The 22,781-nt window shown below is 34.5% G+C and overlaps 1 protein-coding gene across 2 annotated transcripts; it reads left to right on the forward strand.

The window, feature by feature from the left end:
* Positions 1 to 526: 526 nt before the first annotated feature.
* Positions 527 to 21,131, forward strand: LOC149410120 (XK-related protein 6-like). 2 transcript variants are annotated; one of them, XM_089648563.1, is made up of 6 exons: positions 527 to 885; positions 7,326 to 7,388; positions 14,969 to 15,091; positions 18,767 to 18,954; positions 19,457 to 19,609; positions 20,384 to 21,131. In XM_089648563.1, the coding sequence occupies exons 1-6, from the start codon at positions 620 to 622 to the stop codon at positions 20,866 to 20,868; spliced, it is 1,278 nt and encodes a 425-aa protein (XP_089504689.1). In that variant the 5' UTR covers positions 527 to 619; the 3' UTR covers positions 20,869 to 21,131. The 2 variants fall into 2 exon arrangements, with proteins under 2 accessions (XP_089504689.1, XP_089504690.1); XM_089648564.1 differs by lacking the exon at positions 7,326 to 7,388.
* The last annotated feature ends 1,650 nt before the right edge of the window (positions 21,132 to 22,781 follow it).

A 22,781-nucleotide genomic window follows, 5' to 3' on the forward strand; every position in this document is an offset into this window, starting at 1 on the left:
CAGCCGTATAAAAATATAAATGAAATTTGTAGATATAATAATGATTGATGACTTTTCTGCTTATCTGAAAAGGATTATGTTTTGAATATGCAGTATATACATTAAATGCATTGTTTTCTGTTTTTAGTTATTGCTTCTACATTTTCATTCATTTTTTGTTGGTATATTTATAAAGAAAAACAAATATTTCCGGGATAAGAATATTCTGACAATATAACATTTAAATTTATGATTCTAACTAATCTCATAAGTTGTAAAATTTTGTTTTTGCAATGATAAGAACTTGATAAAGCTAGCAGAGGAATAGTCGTCGCGTTACCTTGACAGTAACCTGTTGTATTTATCCACTCAGCCAAATAACATCTTATTTGAATTACCTCTTAGATGGATTCGAAATTTCATTAGATCGTCGTGATGTTTCGAAATCAGATATTTCGATTATCGAAATGTTTCGATGGTGTGAAACACTAAAAGCGTAGAATCTGTGCTATCTGTATTCTGCACACTTCTATGGAAAACGGCAGGACGTGCGAATGTGACAGATGGCGCCCGCGATTATGTTTTTTTAAATTATTGTTGATTATTTTGTTATCTGTAAAGGCTGGAGAAAACTTTAAACATGGCAGAACGCGTTAAGGCCGCAAAGAAGATGTTGCCTAATGGCCCCGCGGTCGACGAAATCGACAGGGTTCCATCCAACATACACATATCCGATTTGGATATCATAGCCTTTGTTGTTTCAATTATTAGCCATTTAGTGGACGTCGGAATAGATATAAATATCGCAGTGAGATATTACATCAATGGCGAAGTGTCTGCGTTCTTTTGGACCGTTGGTTTTATTCTTTTCCCAGCCTTTGTCAACACGGCAGTGTCTATCAAAATGTAAGTTTCAGCCAACTTTTACGGTTTATTTACGTCCTGATAAATCCTTGAGTCGTCATTTCCTCATTGTGTAACTGGGAGTTTTCAGAAAACATTGAATTTTAACAATTATCACTGTGCAATTTCTACTGTTTGTTTGAATTAGTAAACAATGAAATTATTGTTATGCGATATATTTTTTATTTGTTTGAATTGGTATATTTTAATTGATTTTTCTTTAATTTTTATCTTAATGACAATAAACAACACCTTTGCATTTACGATTATAGAAAATAGTACCATTTAATATCAATTTCCTACATATTAATGTACGCGAAAATTTGCTAACTTAGACACCATTTTTTTTGCACAATTCCGTTTTTTAATACTTCCGCTTTTATTACAAAATGTAGGTTTAGTTAATTTATTTATTAAAGTCTTGTATTTAACCAAGCACCAAATTAATAGTGATATATTACCCAAATTATAAACTAACTAAAACTGACCATCGCACGTAATTACATCAGGCTATCCACCTCTTCCCCAGTTCAACTCTGGGCACTGGTCATTTCCGGAGCACCCACACACTCATAATGTCCTCTCATCTAACATTCTTTTAATGTGTACGGCCCATCGCATTAGTATTTGCGTCCTACAGAATCTTACAATGGTCTTGTGATCAATTAGATTTTCGAGTTCATGTTTATAATTCTGATTAATCTGTTTTCGGTAAATATATAGAAAATAGGAATACGCTTAATTTGCACATATTATACTATTTTATCAGGATTCCACGATAACTCAACGCAATGACAATTTAACAAACCTTTAAAAAGTAATTAAAAGCATTGATAAAAAAACTAACCTAACGTATTTAACCTTGTTTTTTTTTACTTTTCATGTGGCGTGTTTAACTGTCAATTTCCGTACATTAACTCATCAGCATACCCGATGCCAAGATTGGGCAGCTGCATTTCTTTCACAGCGGCATATTGAGCTGCTATGCGGCCGCTAAAACTCACCTCACTTGGGTAGATTATAATAAAATCGACTAACTAACTAATAAACCATCACGCCGTTTACCGCAGGGGTAGGCAGAGAGGACGGACCGCCAAACAACTCGGTCTTGGCACACACTCCTTACCTCATTCACATTCATACATACTCTTCTATTATTCTGACTCTTGACATGGCCCGACTCAAGTATCTGATTCACTCGGTCGTGCCATGTCTTCCTTGGGGGTATGAAATCTATATAAAAGTAGGAAAAGTGTTTCTTTTGAGGTGCAATAAGAATCAGTAAGAATGAAATAAGAATCAGTAATCAATGCACAGTAAGAATCCATCTGAAATATGCACAGATGTAACAAATAAAAATTAGTATGTCGATGGTTAACCCTGTTTATTAGTGTAGGTCCAAAGTTTTTGCGAAGTAGGTACATTGCATTCAAAGACTGCCAAATTTGTTTTTTTCATTTGGGTTAGTAGCCATGTCACACAACTAATTACATATTATGAGAAGTTTGCTGGTTTAAATCAGTATTTTTGGCCCCAGTAATCCTTTTCATTTCATTGATGCATCTGCTTCCAGCAAGTATGCAAATGAAAAGATAATGACATTGACCCCAGAAAGAGAAAAAAATTAATTGACTCTTTCAATACAGTTCCTACTCTGTCAGTAATCCATCGTTGATTATCCGAAAAATACTATTAATAATCTGCCCTTATTTTTACTAGTTGCAACAAAAAACTTTATTTCGCTGATATTCGTAAGTCGAACTCAGTAGTGCGCCGAATGTGTTTTTTGTTTAAATAAGTTTAAAAATGAAATTTTCTCGCAAGCATTATCATAACGCCTTAACTATAACCTCTTGATCGCCAGCGTATCCTTAATCCCTCAGGCCTCTGGCATATTCTGTCAGAACGTCCGAGTATTTTCGCTATGCATGTTTCGGAATGAATCTGAAAACTGTTGAAAGATGGTGAAATACGCTTTCAAATTTTATTTTTAGAAATAAACATAAATTTTTTTTTAAATTACATTTTTTAATGGAAGTAAACGTAATTAAAAATGACTTACTTTACGTTTTTTGTAACTAAAATTAGTGATGAAAAAATGTATATAAAAACACGCTTTTTATTAGACTATTATAAATGAATTACAATCGTTATTGTCATGTCATTTTTTTTATCATTTCATATAAACATAATTAAAGAAATTTGAATATAAAGTGTGGTGTTTTCTCTTTCTAACACCGTTTGTATCATATTTCTCACCATGAGAGTAAGGGAGATACAATGATTTCTACGAGAACATATGAGCTGTTCCCAAAAACGAACAAATTTGCCTGAGAGGTTAAAGATACTATTAACCTGTTAACCGGGCGGGACGTATATATACGTCAAACGTAAACAGTATCGAGTACGGGTAGGACGTATAAATACGTCCTTGAAATATATGTTGCGCCCTGGAACAAGCGGGACGTATATTTCCAAACATATCACACGGAAATTGAGTTTTTAATTTTTACTTATTTTAATTTTTTAACCTCAATGTTTCTCTTTTATCTGTGTGCTTTTATTTATTGTTCTGTAATTATAACCTTTTTTATATTTTTTTGTAATCTTTATAATTGTTTGTAAATATTCTATTTTTTTAATTTGATGTTTTCACTTTTTTTAATGCATAAATAAATAAAAAATTAAAATAAAATTAACGTCCACCGGGCGTGACGTATTGATACGTCCTAGTGAAGGAGTTCGCGCCCGTTATATGCTGCGTAATTCAAAACTGAACTCCCCGGTTAACAGGTTAAGTAATCTTTTATCTGAATATAACTGTCTTTTCTAAGAAGACTACTTATGGTAGATTATATAATATAATAGGATTTTTTATGAATATATAAATACATTATCTGATAATACGGTACAATTTATAAATTATTGCTTCGCATAAAAGAAGTAAGTTATTGTGAAAATAGAATCAGCTGGCGCAAGGCGAAAATTTTACGACAGCGATCGAGAAATTAAATCGTTTGTTCGTGTTTATATTTGTATTATGCACTATTGATGGGTCATGACTCATTTTATTAAAAACAGGAGCCACTGCACCAGCTCAATATTTTCGTACGGTTCGAAGAGTGGACTCAATTGAACGACAGCTCAATTGAACGGGAGCAAAGAGAATACAGCACACCTGATACGGCCCCCCCGGTACAAGTCCCAGCATAAGCGTATGAATGATCGTACGACTCTTGGTACCGGTACGCCACCTTATACCACTAGAAAAATAAGAAGCTAGGTAGTTAGTAGGTGTACATATCTCCAAGTCCAGATTTTGGACTGTCAGATGCAGTTCACGTCTCTGAGTATGTAAGGACAATTAATAATTTCATAATTTGAATGGCGCTACGACTATACAACTCTTAGCTCATTTGTGCAGCTCGTTCATGAACGACTCATCGCTAGTATGCACTATAATCTGCCATTTTTGCTAATTTGACGCTTGCCCGGTTTTTGGAATGGCGGATTACTGAGAGAATACCGTAATAATTTATAATATATTTATTTTTTAATGATAGGCTACTGGCATTGTTTACGAGTATTTATTCCTTATCTAAATAATATTATAATCCGTGTACATATTTCTACATATTAATATTAATTTTATCTCAGACAATACCCGATGATTACTTTTATCATCATAATCTCTCAATCCAGATTACCTTGGTAAGTGAGCATTGTAAGTTCAAAAGACTGCATGAATGATGTCTCTCTGAGTCATGAAGTGACGAGGTTGCTGAACTTTTTCAATCGCTGTGTTCATCCGAGGGTGAGATGGCTTCCTCCATAAATGCTCTGCATTGACTGCGGTTCCTAGTCACTGGCCACCAGGCAGTCCTCAGTCCTTCCAGTCCTCTTCCACGCAGTCTATCCACAATCTTCCTCGGACTAACTCTAGCCACTGTTTATTTCCACTAGGGCACCATAATTTTCTACATCTGTGTGTAAACACAATACTATCTCAAAAACCATTTAAATACTAAAATCTGAAAGAGTCCTTCATCTGCTTTCAAGAATAGTATTGTATTTTAAAATTCACTGAAAAACAACAAATTTATCTGGATTCAAATGTAATGTGAATATATTTTCCACAGAATCTGTATTTTGACCATTCTCTCCTAAGCGCAGTAAATTGCAAAATGTCGGAGGCTTTAGCATTAAATAATTACTATTTTATGCATTTTGTCATTTCCGTTTGTGTAAAATAATTCTTATCATTTCAATGATGGTAAAACACAACAATGTGGTTAAGATGTTTGTTTTTTATTGTGGTTAAGTCAGTTTGTACACGATTCAGTCCTAGAAATGGTTATCTCCTACGCAATACATGTTACTATTAGATTACACTAATACAACAATCTATCCACTAAATACTTAGTTGTATATTACCAAATCAACCATTTGTAAACATTTATAATACGTATGATTCTTTTCCATCCTCCTTTGTATATTAAATTAATATTAAAAATGTTCCTTAAAATAAATAAATTTGTCATCCACAACAATTTATCAAACATTATTCTTATACCATGCAAACAATATTGTATATTCAATTCTCTTATACCATGCAAACAATATTGTATATTCAATTCTCTTATACCATGCAAACAATATTTTATATTCAATTTTCTTATACCATGCAAACAATATTGTATATTCAATTTTCTTATACCATGCAAACAATATTGTAGATTCAATTTTCTTATACCATGCAAACAATATTGTATATTCAATTTTATTGGAATAACTTTTGCAGTTTATACCCATCAATGTAAATGGGTAATTGAAGAAGAAGATAATACTAATAAATCTAAACGAAACATGAAACAGAACAAGACACAGAAAAATAAAAAGGTAACTGTCTCAACTGGGAATCGAACCCATGATCTGTCTTACCGGGACAATGCCTCTAACCACTTGGCCATTGGGACCTAATTATTTTATGTTATATCTGTCTTACTTAGCAGATTTCTGTGTTGGGAACTCTTTGTTAAAAAGTAAAACGTTCTACTTATAATTGTTTACTTACGTTACAAATAATAGGTCTGGATTTAGCTACAATGTTCATTACCCGAGGGTTGGTAATTATCTGGTTCGAGAAGCTTGTTCCCTGTCACTATAACCTCACAAGCATCTGTTAAACTCTAGCGTAACACTCTGTTACAATCGGTTACATCTGACAGACTCTGGAGTAAGCTTTATGACTAGCGCCATCTATTGCTTAAATACTCAACTTATTACCATACATATAATTTTTGTCGATCTCACTTTTAATACAAAAATGACGTAAAATAATTAGGTCTCAATGGCCGAGTCTTTAGAAGCATTGGTCCAGTAAGACAGATCCTGGGTACGATTCCCATTATAGACCTTTGAGGATGTGGTAATGAAAGATGTAAGTGGTATCATAGCAGCGGCTTTATTGAGGTCGTCGATTTAGAGAGTCCAAATAGAGTCACAGTTGTTGCTGACGATGAATGACAATGTCTTCATTGTAGTTGATGAGCATCAAGATGGGGTGCATGTAGGTCACATCACTGTGATGTTAATCCGTGGTCCATGATCATGGCGATGAAGTCGGTGTCTCCCGCCGTCAGTTCTAGCTGGACGCTTGAATGGAACTGACTCACTTGTAAGACTGACGTAGGCTGACTTAACCGGCGATTCCGAGTAGTTAGATGGGTAGATGCAGCGTACATTCACTGTCTTATTTGTAGGTTCCAATGTGATGCTCTTTGCATGTATTGAATTTCTAGAACCTACTACTAGTAGCTGCCACTGCCGTTACCTTTTAATTTTTCTGTGTCTTGTTCTGTTTTGTTTAAATTTATTAGTATTATATTCTTTTTCAATGAAATATTGTAATAATTCAACACTTGTCATGTATAAATATGTTAATTAATTAACTTTAATTTAATTTTTCTTTTATTCTCATAGTGAATTGTCAATAACTTACTTATAAGAGTGCACTACAACCTTCGTATGATTATTTTTTTTTGTATTTTCTTTAAAAACATATATATATATATAAAAGCCTGCGGATGTTTGTGCTTGCAAAACTCGAAAAGTAGTCGATGGATTTCTATGGAAATTTCAAAGTTTGTTCTTATTAGTTCCAGAAGTGTTTGGAAAATGGTTTAAATGGTAGAATAGTCAGGGATGTCCGAGGAATACTTAATTCAATATCTCTGCACTGGAATGAGATATGGAGTGGAATGAAAGTCGATGTAATGTAGTTTTTTAACAGGTCTATATACAAATATATAGTAAAATTGTATGTATGTAATAAATTTTAAAAAATTATTGATTTTTTTAATAATAATTGAAAACTGTCAAATGATTGAAAATTAACAAAATGACTGACAATTAATATGTAAAAAAATTGTTCTGATTTACAGCAGTGACGGAAATATAGAGTCGAATATTTCTCTTCCATCGTTGATTGCCGGTCACTGTAGTCGGTAAACTGCCATTCCTTGTGAGACTTTTGCCCACTAATGTACATCTGTGTTCGCGCCCTTCTCCCTGTCCATCTCTAATCTTTCTCGCATCCAATCATTTTCTTTAACAAAATCATTGACATTCAAATTAACAGCAGTTCTTATTTTGTCCTCTGTGCAGTTTTCGCTTTGCATGATTTCTGAAATCAGTGACTAGCAATAATTCATAATTAAGTTTGACTTTAATATTAACGCCTGTGTTATGGCAAAATGCCGTTACCTGTAGAAACATTTGGCGTTACAGCGCTTAATCAATTCCATTCGTCGAGTTACATCTTTTAAACTTACTTTTATTTGTTAATTGTGATTACTTCCCAAGGAATTGACAATGGCACAATGCTGTAACTGCCTAAAAAACATTAGTGTGTTGACAGAACATTGCAACGTAAAATACAGCATTCTGCCAGGACAACCCCACAATTACACTGTTTTGCCATTATAATGCTGTTACCGTGGAGAATCGGTATAGTGCGCCCAATACGCTGTATGAAATACAGCGTATTGCCCTCACACTTAACTCTTTTGGACATTTTGTTAATTTTCTCGCAAACTAAGAGTAATAACAACCTAGTAATAATAACCTAGCGTGGAGGACAATATACTATACTTTTATAATACTAATTTATTTAAGAATAAATAAAAAAATTAAAAAACTATTTAAATTAAGAATTAATTAGAAATGTTTTAAAAAAAAAACAAATGTCATGTATTTCAAACTACTTATTAGTATATTTTTTTAAACAATATTATAAATGAACATTTAATCTAACCTTTCACTAAATTTGAAGTTGCTGCCACTCTTAATTTGCAGGGAATATAATAAAATGTCCAAAAAAGTTTAAGGTCACTTATCTCAAAACTAGCTTTTTGGAGATACGGCGTTTTGCCATAACACGAGCGAGAATTCGATTGCATCGAACAATTAAATTTGTTTTCTGGGACAGCAGTTGTGTACTATTGCAGTATCTGTGGGCACAGTACAGTACGTCCAGCTTCTAAGAGAGTAACTTAGCACTGGCTTGGATGTTGCCTCCATGCCTGAGCTGAAAACTTACATTTCAGGTTTAACCAAGTGTCTAAGCTATTTCGGGTAGTATATCAAAGTATTTTTAAAATATAAACTTATGTGTATACGCCAATATGTCTCGAAGAGAAATCAGTAAAGGTTTACTTAAAATAATTGATAATTTAAAACACACTTTTTGCAAGTTATGCTTTAAAATACTAAGATGAATTATTTGTTTGCGCCTGTATATATGCAATATGAATAAATTGTTTTGTCTGTATACAAACAAGACCTTTAATCTGTTTCATGAAATGTGGATTCCCAATTCAACGTTAACATTTTATTTTATTGTAGAAAGCAATCACTTTGTGGTTTGACATATTTAATAAAATAAAATACTTTTTTGTTTTAAAACCACAATATTTATTAATTTAAGAACCGACCGGTTTCGCTTTACTTAAGCATCATCAGGGTACAAATTAATACTAAACAAGAAGTACATAATGTGTGTATATATATAACAAAATATAGAGGGAGACAACATGATACAAATATAAGCAACACAAAGACGGTCATAAAATACATTAACATAAGTGCACAAGTAATGGAAAAACCGCCAGATAATTATGTAGACTAATGGGTTATACCAATAAATCGGGAGAAACAAAGCATCAACTGGCATGGTGGTAAGGAGGTAAGGAGAACTGGGAATTTTTTTTATGGGTTTATTGGAAACAGACCTAATATTGGACTACTTGATATGTCTAATTGATTATTAAGTATCTGACTTTTGGTTTTTACAGCTTTTTTAAAGATTTGATCCTCACGAAAGCGGACAAGGGGAATACAGTGATCATACTCCCTCGAAATGAATATAATTCTAAAGTGGCGGACTTCATTGACAGTGACAATTTCGCAATACTTGCGAAAGACCCAACCAATAAGTTCCAAGAAAATGTGAAACAAACACTTCAAGCATGTAAAACTAAAATATTCAAAGATGAATCATATCACAAAGTTAAATTTTTAACTAAAAATCCCAAAACTCCTAAATTATATGGGTTCCTTAAAATACACAAGAATAATTGCCCCGTCAGGCCAGTAGTTTCATGTTGTAATGCCCCAAATTTTAAAATATCATCCGTTATTACTAATGTGTTTCAAAATACCAATGTTTTTTCACCTAAACATACCCTTAAAAACTCTTTTTCATTAGTAGAAGAATTGAAAGATATGATTCTCCCTAGTAATTCTACACTAATTTCTTTTGACGTTATAAATTTGTTCCCCAATGTTCCCATAGAAGAGAGTAAATGTTTAATTTCTGATTTATTAAATAGTTTCGATCTCTCTATAGATTTTATAAAAGATTTAACTTCCTTGTTTAATATATGCCTGAATCAAAATTATTTTCAATTTAATAATGTTATATATCAGCAACGTGACGGCCTAGCTATGGGGAGCCCTACCAGTCCTCTGATTGCTGATATATTCATGGATAACTTAGAGAATAAAATTTTATCTAGTACCTCACATCTTATTAAAAATGTCTTGTACTGGAAAAGATACGTTGATGATGTTTTGTGTATATGGACAGGGACTAAGCGTCAACTGAATTCCTTCCTCAATCTTATAAACTCTTTTCATAATAAGATTAAATTCACATTAGAAATAGGCATAAATTCAACCTTAAATTTTTTAGACCTTACCTTATCGATCGTTAATAACAGAATTAATTTTAACATTTTTCGTAAACCCTCCTATACTGACGTTGTCATACACAGCACCTCCAATCACCCTATTTCACATAAGCACTCCGCATTCCATTCAATGGTCCATCGTTTAGTCACAATTCCAATGTCCGATAGTAATTTTGATAGTGAACTAAAACTAATTAAAAACATAGCAGTAAATAATGGCTATGAATCAAATTTTATAGATTTAATCTTAAATAAAAAACTAAAACAAATAGCCATTAATCGCTTCCTCTTCGCTAGTCCTTGTCCTCAAATCAATGATAATAATATTAATTATCAATGGCGGCGAATTTTATTCATTAATCACTTTTCTACCTTAAGTGTAAAAAACCTTCCTTCTGAAGTCAAACCGGCCTTTTATACCAATAACAATATAGGTAAATTTCTAATTAATTCTAAAGATAAGGACGATAAATTAAGTCATTCGGGGATTTATAAATTAAATTGTAATAATTGTTCGGCTTTCTATATCGGTAAGACATCACGTAATGTTAATATTAGGATAAAGGAGCATCTTCGTTGCCTCAATAATAACGGTTTTTCCGAATTCGCAAATCATTTGATCGATAAAGATCATACATTCTGTCATAGCACCGGTGCTAACATCTTACATAAAAACGGGCATGGTAACAGACTAAACAACTTAGAGGCACTAGAAATTAAAAAAGCTGTAAAAACCAAAAGTCAGATACTTAATAATCAATTAGACATATCAAGTAGTCCAATATTAGGTCTGTTTCCAATAAACCCATAAAAAAAATTCCCAGTTCTCCTTACCTCCTTACCACCATGCCAGTTGATGCTTTGTTTCTCCCAATTTATTGGTATAACCCATTAGTCTACATAATTATCTGGCGGTTTTTTCCATTACTTGTGCACTTATGTTAATGTATTTTATGACCGTCTTTGTGTTGCTTATATTTGTATCATGTTGTCTCCCTCTATATTTTGTTATATATATACACACATTATGTACTTCTTGTTTAGTATTAATTTGTACCCTGATGATGCTTAAGTAAAGCGAAACCGGTCGGTTCTTAAATTAATAAATATCGTGGTTTTAAAACAAAAAAGTATTTTATTTTATGTTAATATTTTAATTGTGGGATCATAAAATATGACAATAAGGTTTTGCACGTTTTTTTGTCATTCCATTTTTATTGAATGTTGTTGTATCATTTTGATTTCACTTGGTTTTCGTGTTCAATGTTCCATAATTTAATTATGCTTATAAGCTATTATTTTTTTGATAAATTAATGTTTTAAAGACAAGATTTTATTTATGCATAGCACAAAGGATAACAATTATTTTTATAAGCAATAATTGTTCGCCTGAAACACTCATCCACATTGAAAAAATCTCCTGATAAAAAATACATGACGCCATGTATTTTTTATCAGGAGATTTTTTCAATGTGGATGAGTGTTTCAGGCGAACAATTATTGCTTATAAAAATAATGCTTATAAGCTATAATTTAATTATGTTAAGGGCGTATTTCACCAACTCTAAGTAAACTGTCGATTAGTACTTCATGTCAAGTAGCGTATATGGCTTGTTTTTCCATCACTAAGTAATGCTACCGGTTAAGTAAGTGCCTATTTACTTAGGATGTCCTCCGTATGTCCTCGTGGGTTCAAATCCCGGCGTGGAAAAATTAATTTTATTTATTTTTTTATTTTTTTTATACCTCACAAGAGTCCCAACTGCTCCCGTCTGGAGCCAGTGAGACTATGGCATCCCCAATTGGGGGATGTTGTGAGGCTGAAGGTAAGTGGGGAAGGGAAAGAGGAAGGTGGGGAAGTACCTGGCTATTCAGATCTAGTCACTAAACACGGCTAAAGCCATTTGGAGCAACGTTTCAATTCTGAATGGTGGTCTTACACCAGGGCGATACTGGTAGTATCTTCCACTCTGGAACGTGCCGCAAATATACTATATATTATTTTAATTAATTAATTAATTGTGAAATAACACAAATTAATCAAATAAAATTTATTTGCGCACGCCGGGTTCGAACCCGCGACCTTCGGAATGGCAGTCCAATGCGTTACCACTGGACTATGCCGGCCGTCAATTATTAATTAAAAATTATATATCGTATATTTGCAACATATTCCCCCGAGTGGAAGATACTCTCGTAAAAGACCATCATTCAGAATTGAAACGTCGCTTGAAATTGCTTTAACTGTATTTGGTTACCAGTATGAACAGCCAGGTGCTTCCCCACCTTCCTCTTCCCAATCTCTTTCCCCTGTCCACAACATACCTCAATTGGGGATGCCATAGTCTCTGAAGCGTTTCAGACAGTTGAGGGTAATAATTGGGACTTGTATGTGGTGATATCATTAAAAACATCACATTTGTTCAGTTTGCAATGTTTTCTGTGTATTTCAAATGCGCTATGTACATCTTATTTTAAATTTTCCGTAAAAACAAATACTGTTTTAGAGACTAGATAAAATTATCTTTCCGGTGTACGTATTTAAAATAATCATTACTATTTCTAAATAATAAAATTTTAATATCAAATGTTGTCAACAATCCTACTTACATTTTTACTTAATTTTTTACTCCAATCATAGAAAAATTGAGAGAACTCAATATTTCGAATACACATTCGTTTTATTTCGGGAATTTGTAAGAAAACTGTAACTTCACTTTTATCTTGTTCAAAAAATAAGAAATAATTTGTTACGATAACGGCGCGAAACATGAATTATTTTTAAAATGGATGCAAGATCATATAAAATTTTTGATAAGTACATAGTTACTTAACAGTTTACGAAGAGAAGGTGAAATACCCTAAGTTTAAAAAAACATTTTGTGTTGCATGACATTAAAAGTATGATTATAATAACATTGGGTATAATTTTATTTTAAAATATGTAATTTTAATATGCAAATAGACAGTTCTGGTAAAACTGTAACTCTGAGTTGGATTCCTGGACATGTTGGTATCATGGGTAATGATATTGCGGATGCCTTGGCAAAACAAGGAGCGTCCAACCCTGTTGTTACCCTCGTAAACCACATTCCCCTATCTGACATTTTTTCCATCATCAAAGATAGATCCCGCAATGTTTGGGCAGAGTATTGGCACATTGCTAGTCAATCCAAGGGAGCCTGCTATGCCTCAATACAAACGACTATCCCATAAAAACCGTGGTTTCAGCAATTCCTCCATTTTTCCATAAAAGAAATTTCTTCACTCATTCGAATGAGGATCGAACATTGTTCCGTTCCTTTGCACCTTTTTAAAATTCACGTCATTGACTCCCAAGATTGTACATTCTGTGGTCTAGAAGTGGGAACTTTAGATCACATATTTTTTGGTTGTCCCTCTCTAAACAAATATCCTCTCTTCTTATCACGCCTTATCTAAAATTGCCTCTCCTCCATTCAACATCTCATCTCTTCTAAGTCTGAACTCGACTCCAATTTTCATTATAATTTTGAAATTTGCCTATTTAAATAAAATTAATATCTAACCTTTCATTTCTCCATAATTTTAAATGATGACCAAGAACACCTTTGAAGGGTGAAAGCCAGAAATAATGGATAAAAAATGCAAATAGACACATTATATTTGTTTACTCTAAACAAATTCGCCACATGTTATCAATAAACCCATCGATGTTCTGACAAGATAGTATTATCACTTCCTATGATAAATTTTGTAGGCTTAAGACATACTTGAGAGGAGAGAGTTTGTTTTCAATTCTAAGAATTTATTTATTATGCAGAATAAAGAATTTTTACTGTAGAGTGATAATATTGACTGAATTATCTTTATATATTCAAGTATCTGTACACATTGAAAACATTATACAAATAATTGAAGGCATTGACATTTATAATCATTTACACATTCAACAAATGTGTATTTGTATACATTGAAAAAATGTATAGATGAGTTTCTTTAAGTGTTTTCCGAGTCACATAATGATGCATTTCTTTGATAATAAAATACATTAAATTTGGGAGGTGTGTATTGGTATTGCTGTCCGGGAAACCATTTATTGTAACAGCAACACCTCAGCCGTAGGTCATCCCTAGTGGTACGCAACAATTGGTGACTTAGCCGGGGTTCCCGCGTTCACGGGATGAGGTTTATCCAGGTCTTTATGGCAGATGGCTGCGGACTCTAATGCGGTATTCACACAAAAAAGGGAATGGAACGGATGTGGAGTAACCTCTTAACTCTTGAATAGCCACTTTTGTAATGTTAGTAGTCAGCATTTCCTTCAGCCAAAAAATAATGCTAATTTCAGCCCAATATATACTTGACAATAATTTTGATTGTGAAAAAAGACCATCTTAAATACCTATTTAATTTGAATCTATATAATATATATGTTTGTTATTATTTATTTGTTTAATAATAATTATGCTCCCTGACAATATTTGTTTTTTTTTATTTAATTTCTTTTATCTTTTTTTAGTTGCAATTGCAAAAGTTTGTACATGACGTACATATGATATGATAGATGTATCTGTTTATATAATGTGGTCAATATTATTAAGGACAGTGTATTATTATTTTAATCTCTTGTAATATGGAGACATTTTCTCATGTAAATTGATTGCCTCTTTGCATTTTCATCAAGTCATTATAATTTTCATACTTCCTTTCCAGGTACTAGCACCATCTATTAAAAAAATATCAAAGCTTATCGAAATCGTTTAATATTTCTGGCAAGAGATGGTGAGCATTTTCACTATAATTTAATTTGTCTATTACATTTTTAATAATAATGAATTGAATGAATATTGCAGGTACGCCCAGGACAAAGACAAACATGACTCCATATCGAAGACCATGACAAAACAGAAGATTCTACGGGTTTTTGTACTCATATTTCAAATGGCGCCGATCCTTCGATACGTCGATGCATTGAGGTAATATTTGAATTTATTGTTATGGAAGTCTGCATAGTCCCCTTTAAGCACTCGGAAAATAGGCCCATTTACTAGCCCCCATGTGCAACCGTATTCCCCCGACAGTGTGGTAATTAACACATTTCAGCCAGGTATTTTTTGCGCTGGCGCTACATTTAGTCCGGGCGAAAATAAAGGTTTGAATACGCCCGACATCTCTCGCTCGCTTGCACATAGGAGTCGAATGGGTGCGGAACGGAGAAAGAAATTCGAATCGGGTTTCACGGTCATAAAAACCCTCATTCCAGGAATTTAATTATTTCACTAACAAATAATATACTATCTTTTTGTTGAAATACCGATGTGAACGAAAGGCACGAAAATGAATTTTAAAAAAGACTTGCATTACGATTCGATAATTATGCACACATAGTTGGGACCTTTAAGGGGGAAGTATCATAAATAGCGCTAAACATCACTTTGTATTTACCTAGTAAAAGGAATACCACTAATAATTTATCTAAAAATTCTATAGGGGTAGTTAGAAAAATGTCTTATGTTACCAGTGAATTAACTTTTTTTATTGTAAACTTTTTTATTCTATATGAAATACACATTGCAACTTTACGTAAAACTTCAAAAATGCCTTCGCTGGAAGCAGAATAGCTCCTATCAGAGAGATTTTTTTTTTTAAATCCATCGGTCATCTCAAAGTAAATATGATACAGGTCATTTTAAATAAATAAAAAACACTTTAACATATATGGATTTTTGTTGTGATTCAATTAAACTTCCCGAATATTTCAATTATTTTCCGTCATACAAAATCCTATGGATGAAATCATTGTACATGGCTTGACCGAACACCGCTAGTCACTGTCAGTCTCGAGGTGAATTCGGAAGTGAGAGCACGCTTATTTTGTTTATTCTCCAGTCCTCGGTCAACTTTCAAATTTCTAATAGGAATCCAGAGCAGATTGGTGCTATAGCCAAGGGGTAAGTGGAAATTAAATATTATTTATTTTGTAATATATAATTTGAAACTTGTTTTACGGTCACAACTTTTTTTTACCTTTTTCAGGTACCAATACGTAAATAATAAAGGGGCACATAAATGGGAAATAATAAAGGGACTCGCGCCTACAGCGCCGAAAGAGACTGCTCCACTGGAGGAAAAGAAGAATAAGGTTTGTCAAAATACATCATTCCGATGGACACGTTTTCTACAAATTTTTTCTATCGAAGTCGGTAAAACGGAGTAGGTGGTGGCTTGAACTCGGATCTAATTTCAAAATGCATTATTTCGGCATCAATCATAAATTTCTCCACTTCTCTACCGATTTAGTTCAAAATCGGGATTAGGGAGTTTGGATGTGCACTGAACTCGGATCTAATGTCAAAATGCATAATTTCAGCATCCATCTTGGATTTCTTCAGTTCTCTACCGATTTAGTTCAAAATCAGGATTAGGGAGTTTAGATGTGCATTGAACTCGGATCTAATGTCAAAATGCATAATTTCAGCATCCATCTTGGATTTCTTCAGTTCTCTGCCGATTTAGTTCAAAATCGGGATTAGGGAGTTTGGATGTGCATTGAACTCGGATCTAACGTCAAAAAACATAATGTTGGCATCCATTTTGAATTTCTCGAGTTTTCTATTGATTTGGTTCAAAATCGGGATTAAGGAGTTTGGATGTGCATTGAACTCTGATCTAACGTCATAACTTCAGCATCCAGCTTGAATTTCTTGAGTTTTCTGCCGATTTGGTGCAAAATCTGGATTACGGAGTTTGGAGATGGACTTTGCGAGACTAGTGTGAAGGTGCTTTCAACGATTCTACCGATTCCTTTCAAACTGTCGCTAAGATTGGGAACAATGTCTATCAGATCCATTGATAAATGCACTGAATTTCGTTGATGGCTAATTCCGGGTACATAGTAGTATTATAAATAAATTATTTAAAAAAATATATATAAATATATATATGAGAGAGAGAGAAAATAAATATATAATAATATATTACCGGTAACATGCATAGTAAGAATTATAGTGTATTTTATACAATGTACAAAAAACTTTTTTAATAGCCTTAACCACAAAGAAAGCCAAAGTTTTGGCACTTTTCGAGGATATTATGCTAAAAACATGAAAAAAGTATTTTTAACCAAGACATTTAGATAATTTTATATCAATTTTTATCAACTTCTTTATATCTATCTTAGACTGTGTTTTTTTCTTAGTTTATGTACTTCATTCTACTTTTTTGTATATCTAAGTTAATATTGTAAAATATATTCTTTCCCGAGTACGAAAAAAAACATTGAAATAAATTTTCAAATAACATTCATGATTTACAAATAAACTTTTTTCCATTTCTATCGCACTAAATATATAATCAAAAAATATTTGTCGTAACTTAATTTTACGTTTTCCCTTTTTTCACACCCATTGCTTTCTGGTAATATTATATTAAAACAAACAGTTATTGTCATTACACAAACCATACAATCAAATTTATGAACCAAAAATCTTTTCCAAGTCAAAACACGATTAGATTCTATGTGACTTTGAGTAAAAAACTGAGACGTCAAAAAAGGTCCAGGGCGTAAAAGATGTGACTGTATATCCATTATTTTGCTAGTATGATTTTTATTCTGTCAAGTTGTACCCATTATTTAGTAAATAAATATAAATTTTATAAAGCATGTGTATTTTTATTTCGTATTTTATCAAAACCGTCTCAATCATCCCCCTATCTACTCAAAAGACGCAGGTGTTGGTTTTGAAACCGCAGCTGTTCTAGCGGCCGACCGATTCATTTACAAGTAGCAATAATACCTAACTGTACTGAAGTCGAGATTTGATACCGTCCCCTTAAAGAGATTGGTATATAATATTCATGTAAAAACATTGAATAATTCTGTCTTTTCTGCCATTCAAATGAGGCCAGCGCAAGAAGTAGAACTACCCTTCCCGGCCTCAAGCATCAATCGACCGAACGGGTAGAACTATCTTTCCCAGCCGAAGTGTGTTAATTAAAAAATTTAAAACAAAGACGGTTATTACTGTCCCCGTGAGCACTCGGGTCATGGTCTGTTTTGCTATCTCCCATTTTACCTCATTCCTTTAACAGTAACCCGGTCCCTTCGATAAAGTTCACCAGGTTTGTCATTGGATATGTGGCTGTGTCTCCTGGTTTCACAATGCGTCTTCCCAGGTAGCTGAGCCATGTTCCCATTAGGGCTGGACATTGGCACCATAGCTCAATTAGAGTCTCGTCATCTTCATTTCCTGCATTTATTGCGGTTTTCCACTTTCAACAGCTGCACGTTTCTTCTTAGATGACGGTATCCGATTAGTAATCCACCAGTTCCCTCAGGAGTGAGTGTCCATATTGAGTAGTTGCCTGGTTCGCCTTGTAGTACTTTGGATTGTCTCTCCGATTCCTTCCAGTGTTGGGATTTGACCTGCCTTTCAATGTGTAGTTGTGGCTAGCTGTTACTCCTACGTCTGACTTGGATCCCGCAAGCTGTGCTTGCTAGTCTGTTAGCCCGTTTGTTACCTTCAGTACCTTGTAGTATGTCCTGGTACCCAGATCAGGGTTATTTTATTGATGGTAGCAAGTTCTTCAAGAGCATTCCATCACCGGTCTGGAGTCGCAACGGTTATTAATTCATTAATTGTTGTTTGCAGGTACGCCCTGAAGTCTCGCGCTGCTGGTCGGGAAGGGGACGTGGTGGCACAGAGGCGATGGTTTGCTCTAATGCTGCGCGAGGACAGCGACGCGGCCCTTCTCCGAGCCTTCGAGTGCTTCTTGGAGGCCGCACCCCAGCAGGTGCTGCAGCTCTCACTGATGATAGACGGCCGTGAGGAGTTCAAAGGTACTTTCTTTTTTCTCTTTTTTACTCTTTTCTCCACTGTACTGCAGTCGCTCTACTGGTATTGTTGAGTTTGGTAGGAACCTCAGATTTGGAGTAAAACGATGCGTAGAGGGACAATTGCTTTATATCTCTACATCACATGCTGCTAATGCTAATTAACTAAACAAAAGAGCCTTTCACAAGCTTCGTGCAAATATTCAAGCATGAAACTACACTCTCTGTTTCTGTTTCACCCGTCCATTTACTGGCTAGCGATGGCGGACAATACTAATGCTACTACAATAGCCTGGAACCCCCCTCCTACTAAACTCCGCTTGCTTCAGCACCCCACAATGTTAGAATGAAATGCAGGACTGTCAAACATATTAATGCATTTCAGATTCACGGATAAGTGTAGCTTGTCTGTTTCTCTTGATTATGTGGGTTCATTGTATTTTTGAATAGTTGAACGATTGTACAGTTGCAATTCCTACAATAATACTATGTTTTTTTTCCATTCCAGTTCACCAGACCCTGTCGGTGGTGTCCTCCGTGCTGAGCATGGGCTGGTGCCTAGCCGCCTATCAGCGCGCTGTTAGGTTCGCCCAGGAAGACAAGGACAACATCTCGTGGGCAGGGAGTCTCATGCAGCTGCTCTGGCACTTCCTTGTCACTGGTAAAAATAATGAACACTCTAATATTATTAATTATTACCAAATAGACTATCAACAGTTACTGTCTGCCTAAAACGTATCCTAAGATACTCGGGATAAGTTGCTCGCCAAACTGTGTTCTACCTGTAGATGTTCATAGTCACTGGCAAATGTTTGGCAGGAGAAACAGAGGATCACTGATGCATTGGAGTGATTATCAAAAGCATCTGGAATGAATGTCATCACAGCTTTTCTCTCGTATGGTGGGGGATCAGAGGGGACTGCGAGCCAGTCAAGGACCTCAGGCGTCGCCCTCAACCTCATTTATTCCTGTGGGGAATGAATGAAGAGGATATTTGCTGATCACATTCGGTTGTCTGCACTGCACCACATTCAAACATCGCCAACATCTGCCATGATGATAGACACTGTAATGCTGTCCAAAACGTTGGCTAAAGAAGGAGGTATATAACACAGCATAATACCCCAAAAATAAATCACTACATATGTGTTTTGTAAAGCATCAAGTTACTCATTTTGTAAATAGATTTTTCAAGGCTACCTTACAAGACTTATTTCATCTAGAATGGAGAAAAAGCGGATATTCACATCCATTTTGTTGCTTCACATCTTATAATTAACCTTGAGTATTGTTATAAACTTTATTTTCAAATTGCACTTAACACATGTGTGTGCTAGGTGATCGATATGGACTTAATGAAAATTTATTGCATTGAAAACACTAAACCGTTTTCCAAAATTTATCCGTTAGAACTTATTCCATCTTCTCTTTCTAGTTTCACGAATAATGTCAATCGCCATCATCGCCTACGTGTTCCCGTACTGGGCCTTGGTAGCCTGCGCCTGCCACGCCCTGCTGATGGCCGCCTGGCTCCAGTTCTTCGAGAAGTCCCCCTTCTGCTCCGACTTCCTCTACGGAGTCACCTTCTCCCTCATCATGGGTCTCGTCTACATATTCACCTACATCATGCCGGTGGACGGGAAGACCCGGTATCGGTACGCCCTGTATTACAGTCTGTGCTTCCTCGAGGATATCGTCTGCACGATGATCTGGATTCTATGCACGAAACCCGAGATAAGAAATTCAACATTTTTCATTCCGATCGTTGCCGTTTCGATAGGACCGTTTATTTTAGGAATTATTTGTATGATTTTGTACTACCAGTGTTTGCATCCCAAGTTGGGCAATTACGGGAAGAGACGGACGAATAAAGTGTTTGAAATTGAAACAATTGAGACAAATAATGTTAGCGTGCTTTAATTTTAGTTCAATTGATTTTAGTATCGTTATCTGTGAATCTTTCGTTCGTTTGTGACATTTTAGCAAAATTATTTTTAGTTAGGTTGGGTTGTTTCAATCTTTGTCACATGTGTTTGACGAACAAATGGACAATCGGCGGCATTTAGAATTTTTCACATTTGAATGGTCGCTGTAAAACGCCAATTCTCGCCCCGTTTTAACTTTTTATAAATTTATGATTAGTCATTAAGCATAACAGCACAACCATTGTGCTTGACGGCTGATCAAAAGCTGCTACGGGCCGAGAATCGGCATTGAATGTAAACCGTCCAAATGTCAAACACTCCAATTAATTTTGTTAATGGTTGAATTTGATCGTTAATTAAATGTGACAAAATGCCAATTCTCAGCCCTCGGCAGATTGTGATCAGTCATCAAAAATAACTCGACGGCCAATCACAATTTGATCAAAAGCTGCTACGGGCCGAGAGTTGGTGTTTAAAGGGGACTAGTGTGACAATAATAATAATGATAATTATAATAATAAATAGTGGTTCGTCACAAATTATTTAATGTAAAAATGTATTGTGTCAGAAAAATTACTAGTATTAATATGCAATGCGGGTAGGTAACAACAGTTTTTATCATTGTAAGTTTCAGTTGGCATTTTATTGCAATTAGTGTGCCAAAATGTCGATGACTTATTTATGTGATCAACCTTGAATGGGGATTTAAAAAAAGTTTTCACAAAAATCAAAATCCAGTACAGTAAAAAAAAAACTGTTGCTTTTAAAAATATTCAAAAAGGAGTATACAGTAGAACCTCGTTAATTCGAAATCCACGGGACATCAAAAATCAAATTTTGAATTAACGAATTCCCACGTAATTCGAAATTTTATGAAAAAAAAAAAAAAAAAATACGCAGAAATTGATTTTCTCGGCCGCCTCTTCAAATCCGGATGGTATTTTAGCTGTAAATTCGTATTAATACCAATTATTTCTTTATTTTCGCGGCCGATTACCGTAGCAGCGGGCCCTTTAAATTCAAAAATTCGCAAAAATGCTATATATTTACGCGTAAATCGAGATTTCGCTGCCGATTTCGGTCGCGGCCTACCCTTTAAATTGAGATATTCGAAAAAATACGATATATTTCCGCGTAAATCGAGATTTCGCGGTAATTTTCCGTCGCGGCCGGCTTTTTATTTCAAATATCTGTATTTAAATTCGTAAAAATACAATATATTTCCGCTTAAAACGAGAATTCGTGGCCGTATTCCGTCGCGGCCGGCTCTTTAAATTCAGATATTCGAAATAAATTTGCAAAAATACGATATATTTCCGTGTAAATCGAGAATGCGCGGCCGATTTCCGTCGCGGCCGACCCTTTAAATTCAGATATTTGATGTAAATTCGTAAAAAAATGATATATTTCCGCGTAAATCAAATTTTATCGGCAGTTTTTCGTCGCGGCCGGCCTTTTAAGTTCAGATATTTGAAGTAAATTCGTAAAAATATGTCATATTTCGGCGTGAATCGAAATTTTTCGGCCGATTTCCGTCGCGCCGTATTGTTTTACTCGGATATTCGAAGTAAAGTTAGTTAAAATACGATATATTTCCACGTAAATTGAAATTTCGCGTCCGATTTCCGTCGCGGTGGGCCCTTTAATTCAGATATTCGAAATAAATACGATATATTTACGCGTAAATCGAGATTTCGCGGCCAATTTCCGTCGCAGCGTGCCATTTAAATTCAAATATTCGAAATAAATTCGTAAATATACAATACTTTTACGCGTAAATCGAAATTTCGCGGCCGAGTTTCGTCGCGGCCGACCCTTTAAATTCAGATATTTGGTGTAAACTCTTAAAACTACGACATATATCCGCGTAAAACGTATTTTCTCGGCCCTTCAAACTCGGATATTCTA

This window comes from Hesperophylax consimilis, chromosome 28 (assembly GCF_061612785.1).
Source record: "Hesperophylax consimilis isolate HC1 chromosome 28, BYU_Hcon_1.0, whole genome shotgun sequence".
In the NCBI taxonomy this organism is placed as follows: Eukaryota; Metazoa; Arthropoda; class Insecta; order Trichoptera; family Limnephilidae; genus Hesperophylax; species Hesperophylax consimilis.

Coding starts and splice junctions, on each gene's coding strand:
- LOC149410120 (XM_089648563.1), top strand. CDS start 620: ATGGCAGAACGCGTTAAGGCCGCAAAGAAGATGTTGCCTAATGGCCCC. Junction 7,389..14,968: donor ATTGCCGGTCACTGTAGTCG/GTAAACTGCCAT, acceptor TGAATATTGCAG/GTACGCCCAGGACAAAGACA. Junction 18,955..19,456: donor CGGCCGTGAGGAGTTCAAAG/GTACTTTCTTTT, acceptor TTTCCATTCCAG/TTCACCAGACCCTGTCGGTG.